Below are 6040 nucleotides of genomic sequence, written 5' to 3' on the forward strand. Positions count from 1 at the left end.
AATTTTTGTGCACCGGGCCTCTAGTACTGATATAAAAAGATAGCCAAGATACATTAAGTTTAATAAAAAGTTGCATTTCTGTAAAAAAATACTATTAATTTCCTCACAATGAAAAGCTTAAAACCTAAGTATAAATTATTATAGATTCATATATGTATTTAGAAAACTCTAAAAGAAATATAACAAACAGTGGCTATCTCTGAGAATTGCCGTTTCTTTTCTAATCTCATTTTGACAATGTTTAATTACTTTCACTATGGGAATATATTATTTTTGTAATTAGAAAAAATGTGTTTATTTTTAAGTGTCATCTAAACTAAAACCTAATTTTGATAAACAATGTCAAATTTCTCAGTTTTACAAAGGGTGTACAAAAAACTTTAGATGAATCTCCAAAACTGATGGCCAATAAAAATGATGCTCAAGTTGATAAAATTATTGTCCCAGTCCTTACAAACACACTGTACCCCTTGATAAATAGTTAAAATCAAGGCAGCAAATTTAAAATATTAGATCAAGAATGTTTACTCGGCCCTGACCAGTTTGGCTCAGTGGATAGAGCGTCAGCCTGCGGACTGAAGAGTCCCAGGTTCCATTCCGGTCAAGGGCATGTATCTTGGTTGCGGGCACATCCCCAGTGCGGGGGGTGCAAGAGGCAGTTGATCAATGTTTCTCTCTCACTGATGTTTCTAACTCTCTATCCCTCTCCCTTCCTCTCTGTAAAAAATCAATAAAATATATTTTTTTTAAAAAAGAATGTTTACTCGATAGCCAAATGCTCAAGACTATATTCATTTGACTATTTCTTAAATGTATAAACTAGTTCCAAAATAATAAACATTTTAATGGAGTCGCCTTGAAATTCCTATTTGATAACTCAGGTTTTTAAATACATATTCTCCCTAATGAAATGATATTTCATTCTGCAACCAAGGAGGATAATACTTAAAAATATTTTTCATTCCGATACACTAATCTAAGTACACTCTCTACTCAGAAAGCAAAACCTACTCTGCAATTAAATTTTCTGTGCATGGAAAAGTAAGAGTGAATACTTAACAATTTTTATTCTAGGCAAGGACTTGTACCACTTGATGCCCGCTACCAACAGAAACTAAGACCAATTACACAAACAGCTCTGAGGAGAACTGACATTTCCACTAGGAATTGTGAGATCAACTTAGTTTTTACTTTAAACTTTTTTCCACTTTGTTTTTATGCTGCTTTGAATTTCTGAAATGAAGGAATGAGTTATATCAATTTAAACAGGTAACAAAACTCTCCCCATAGCACTCACATATTCTGTGCATGGAGTTTAAATTGCAATTTTTGGAGAGCAATCACACTCTACAATCAAAGAACTTTAAAACTGTGCCTGCTATTTGCCCTGGTAATTCCAATTCTAGAAACTGAATTCAAAAGAAATTCAGGTATGTTCAGTAGGTATATACAGGGTGGGGCAAAAGTAGGTTTACAGTTGTGAGTACCCAAAGCAGAGTTTATTCTTGTATTATTATTAATTATTATATTATTTTCCATATAAACAATTGTAAACCTACTTTGCCCCACCTTGTATTATCCTCACTGCACTTTTCTATAATAGGAAAAACCTAAACATCTCACAACATGGGTTAGTTAAATATTTTGTGATGTGGTATGACTTCATGAAAAATGACTATCTGGAGAAAAATGTACATCTAGTGCTGTCCATTTTTTCTCACCCCCATTAACATTAAATACACACAGAGCAAGGACTCTGTTTTACTCACTGCTTTATTCCTAGTTTAGAACAATGTCTAGCTTATAGTAGCCACTCAAAACCTTACAAAGTGAATGAATTTGAGTAATCCAAGTACATACAGAAAAGATTCTAGCTAGAAATATAGTATAACAGCAGAATCACATAACCCATCCATTTACTGAGATTCAACTGTCCAGCAAAACAAAAGAATGACATCATGTCAGTGATGCACTGGCGGCTCTGGAGTGAGAATGGATCTCAGATCCCGCAGCTCTCACAGGGTGAATGCCACACTAGCCAAGTGTGATTCTCGTATTTAAAGAAGGATTTTTAAAATGCAATATCCCCTCTAAATATAAGCCAACTACTGGCTCTGGGGCTCCACCCCAGAAATAGTAAGTTGCTCCAAAGATGGGCTTTTTAAAAGGATTCCCAAGAGTAATTTTGACAACACAGAAACTCTGCCTTAGAAGATAACTTCAGAAACCAGCCTTTCCACCTCTAAATAAAATGCAAACCTACATTATGCCACAGAGATAATCACAGATATATCTGGGATATGAATACGCAGTTCCCTTTTTATTTAATTTATTTCCTAATACCTCTACAATTAGCAAATGTTGCTGCTGCAATAAAAAAAAAAGCTCTATACAATTTTTATTAGTCCACAATAGTCCTTTCTACATTTATCACAGAAATGCTAGATCTGGTTTCAATGCTCCTCTACTTGACCTATAAAACAACACTACTCCTTTAGTATATTATCACTTGCTAAAATGTTTACCCATGCAACACATTTATTTTATCCTATTGCCCTATGCTATTTAAAAAAATTTCTTAATAAGTATATGACTCAAGTTATATATATTTTCAACAAGAATAAGGCAATTTTCTATTTCTATTAAGATTCACTTAAATGTCTATGAAATAGAAAATATAAGTTCCTTATTGACATGAAAGTTTTTTTAAAAAAACAAAACAAGACAGAGGCGTGTAGGCAGAGGGTGAGAGAGGTCACAGCCACAGCGTGTTCACAATGCATAAGGGAGCGTGCCCCACGGCGTCCCACATGAGCACTGCGCCTGTATGAAGACGGTGCACATACGAGCTCGGGACCGAGACCTCCGCAGTCAGGCACGTTTCCAATAGCTGCTCATTATATCGTGTACCCCAATGGTAGAGACCCCTATGCTTTATTTCCAATAAAAGGTTGGGAAAAAAAAAAAAAAAAAAATAAGGTACCTGAACATCATAGAGTGCTACGATATTTTCATGCTGAAGTTCCTGTAAAGAAAATTAAGAATTCAAATATTTGTATTTATTCTAATAATGTTAATATATTTCAATATGCAAATAAAAATTAATTTAAGTATACACACACATACACATGCATGTATGCTATTTCTAGTATACTACAGTTCTTTTACAACATTCAATCTACTAGACAGTAAGAAATGTGCCTCATCAAAATTTACTTGGGGCCCAAATATTTTTTCACTATTGTTTTTTAGACTCTTAACAAGGTATTTCATTTACAAAATAAATGTCATAGTAAGTATGACTAAAGACTTTCTGCCAGTCTTTTAAATTTAATATACAATTTCTAACAGCAATAGAGGCATGAAATTCCAAAATGCTTCTTAAAAGCACATTATGCCTTGGTCCTGTGGCATCGTCCTTGCACAAAAAGGGTTTCAGATTCAATTCCCGGCCAGGGCACATACCTAGGCTGAGGGTTCGATCGGGTTGGGGGCATACAGGAGGAAACTGATCAAGGTTTCTCTCTCAAATTGATGTTTCTGTTTCTTTCACTTTCTTTCCCTCCTTCCTCTCTCTCTAATTGATTTTTCTTTTTTTTTAGAGGGAGAGAGAGACATCAATGTGCTCTGACCCACGAATGGAACCGGCAACCTTTCAGTGCACTGGAAGAAGCCCAACCAACTGAGCCACACTGGCCAGGTCTTCCCCTCTCTAAATCAATCAACATATCCTCAGGTGAGGATTAAAAAAAGAAAAAGGCCATGGCCTGTTTTCTCAGTGGTTAGAGCGTCGGCCCGCAGACCTAAGGGTCTCAGGCTCAATTCCCAGTCAAGGGCACCTCGGTTGCAGGTTCAATCCCCAGCCCCGGTCAGGGTGCGAGTGGGAGGCAAAGTGTCTCTAACACATCAATGTTTCTCCTTCTTTTCTCTCTCTCTCTCTCTCTCTCTCTCTTGCGTGGGAGGCAAACAAAGTGTCTCTAACACATCAATGTTTCTCCTTTTCTCTCTCTCTCTCTCTCTCTCTTCTCCCCCCCCTCCTCCTGTCTTGTTCACTCTCTCTAAAAATTAATAGGAAAAATATCCTCACTCCTTGGGTGAAGATTTACAAGAAAAAAAACAACCCCTAGCCAGTTTGGCTCAGTGGATAGAGCGTCAGCCTGTGGACCGAAGGGTCCTGGGTTTGATTCCGGTCAAGGACACATACCTCGGTTGCAGGCTCCTCTCCAGCCTGGGGTCTGGTCAGGCTCGTGCAGGAGGCAACCAATCAATGTGTTTCTCTCACATGGATATTTCTCTCTCTCTTTCCCTCTCTCTTCCACTCTCTCTAAAAATCAATGGAGGAATATCCTCGGGTGAGGACTATAAATAAGTAAACAGAAAAATTTAAAAAAGAAGCATATTATTTGCCGGGAAGAAAATGAAGTGTAACTCTGCTCAGCGAGCTGTCCAAAGACGAGCAGTGCTGATGAAAACTGGTATAATGAGGGTTCCATGTGCACAGTAGTCTGGGAAACACTGGGTTAAATACACCTACACCAGTTTCTTCATTGCATCACTTTCAGGCTTTCTTTAATGAGCCAAGTGCTCTGAAACTCTCCAAGAAGTATTTAGTAAGAAGGACTTATCAGACCATAGGACTCTTTTTGTCCTTAAAGCATCTCACTTGGATAACACTGCTTGTGAGTGATCTAAAAAGACCACTTCTAAGGAAAATAACTTACTTCAATTTACAAGGAAAATAAGATTTCAAGTGCACCCAGTTCTCCAACTGTACCATGAAAGGGATCAGGAGAAGAGGTAAGTGATGTGTAAGGGGGGCCGGCCTCTTCCCAAACAGTAACACAACAAATAGGGGAAAGAAGAAAAGAAATTATGAGTTTTCACAAAATCACTCTAAGCATTGGACAAGAACCGCAAACAATTATTTTTTAAAAATAGCTTCCCAGTTCAATGTTTCAAAAAACTGAACATGCAAAAATAAGAGCAACAGGTGAAAATTCTCAAACTTGGGTCCAACTACCAAAATTACAAAGTATGTCATTATGTATTCATTTAATTTAAAATAAGTTTTAACCCAGTATGAAATATCACATAAAGGAACCTTACCTTTAAGATTTTAATTTCCTTCCCAAGCAGTAATTGTGATTTTGACAAGTTCTTTTTATTAATACTTTTAATAGCTACCTCCCAATCAGTTTTCTGAAAAGAAAAAAATAGTGTTACTTCTGGAAATTACTTCATGGAAATAATTCAACGGGAAAAAAATCTATAAGCTTAAAGATTTTTTTTTTTAGAAAATTCATGTACAGCACTGAGGGAAAAATGGAAAAGAACCTGAATCTCCAACAACTGGAAAGTGATTTCATAAATTACAGTGTAACAGCTAATGTCCTACAAGACAGCCGCTAAAAAATAAATTCGCAGATCACACAGTAGCCAGCATTAGGTGAAAAAAAGAACAGTGTACAACTATGAAAGTTAGGGGAATTGTGGATAAGAAACGAAGGTCGTATGTTTAATTGAAAACAGTATTGGATAGCTTGGCAGGAGCAAGCCGTGTTTTAACTATTTTTTCTTGAGTTTTAAGTGATTTTCCTAACAAATGAAAAGCAGTATTTATTACTTGATCAGATAAGCAACAAAGCCAGCCCCTTGGCAGCAATCAGAACTGCCAAACCCTGTAAAATTATTTCCACTCCCGAGGTGACTTTCCAAATTCTCTAGATTCTAAAACCTTGTATGACCCGAATTTTCAAAACAGGAAAAACTTAAAAAAAAAAAAAAAGCTGAACCTGCTTCGTGTTTATTTGTGTTGGAAAAAGGAGCGTCCAACCATCTTTCCCACTCGGACCCGCCTAGTCACCCCCAGGCGCTCGTCAGGGTGTCGAGGAACCCGTGCAGGGAGACGGGACACCCCGAGTTTGAGAAAACCTCGGGCTAACGGACCACCGGCCCGTTTTTCGCGGAGGTGCGATCTCCACCCAAAGCGCCCCAGCCGGCCGCCCAGGGAGGGTTGACATCAAGGGGCGCCCACACCCCC

General features: G+C 37.5%; 1 protein-coding gene across 1 annotated transcript in view; it reads right to left on the reverse strand.

Annotated features, from left to right (window-relative positions):
• Positions 1–6040, reverse strand: part of ULK2 (unc-51 like autophagy activating kinase 2) — a 110854-nt gene that overhangs the window by 92734 nt on the left and 12080 nt on the right. Inside the window, exons 3-4 of the mRNA XM_014542812.1 lie at positions 5107–5232; positions 2984–3025 (exon numbers count right to left, since the gene is read on the reverse strand). Of these exons, the coding sequence (XP_014398298.1) occupies positions 2984–3025; positions 5107–5232 (168 nt within the window). The remainder of the gene's footprint in view (positions 1–2983; positions 3026–5106; positions 5233–6040) is intronic.

This window comes from Myotis brandtii, unplaced genomic scaffold (genome assembly GCF_000412655.1).
Source record: "Myotis brandtii unplaced genomic scaffold, ASM41265v1 scaffold314, whole genome shotgun sequence".
Taxonomy (NCBI): Eukaryota; Metazoa; Chordata; class Mammalia; order Chiroptera; family Vespertilionidae; genus Myotis; species Myotis brandtii.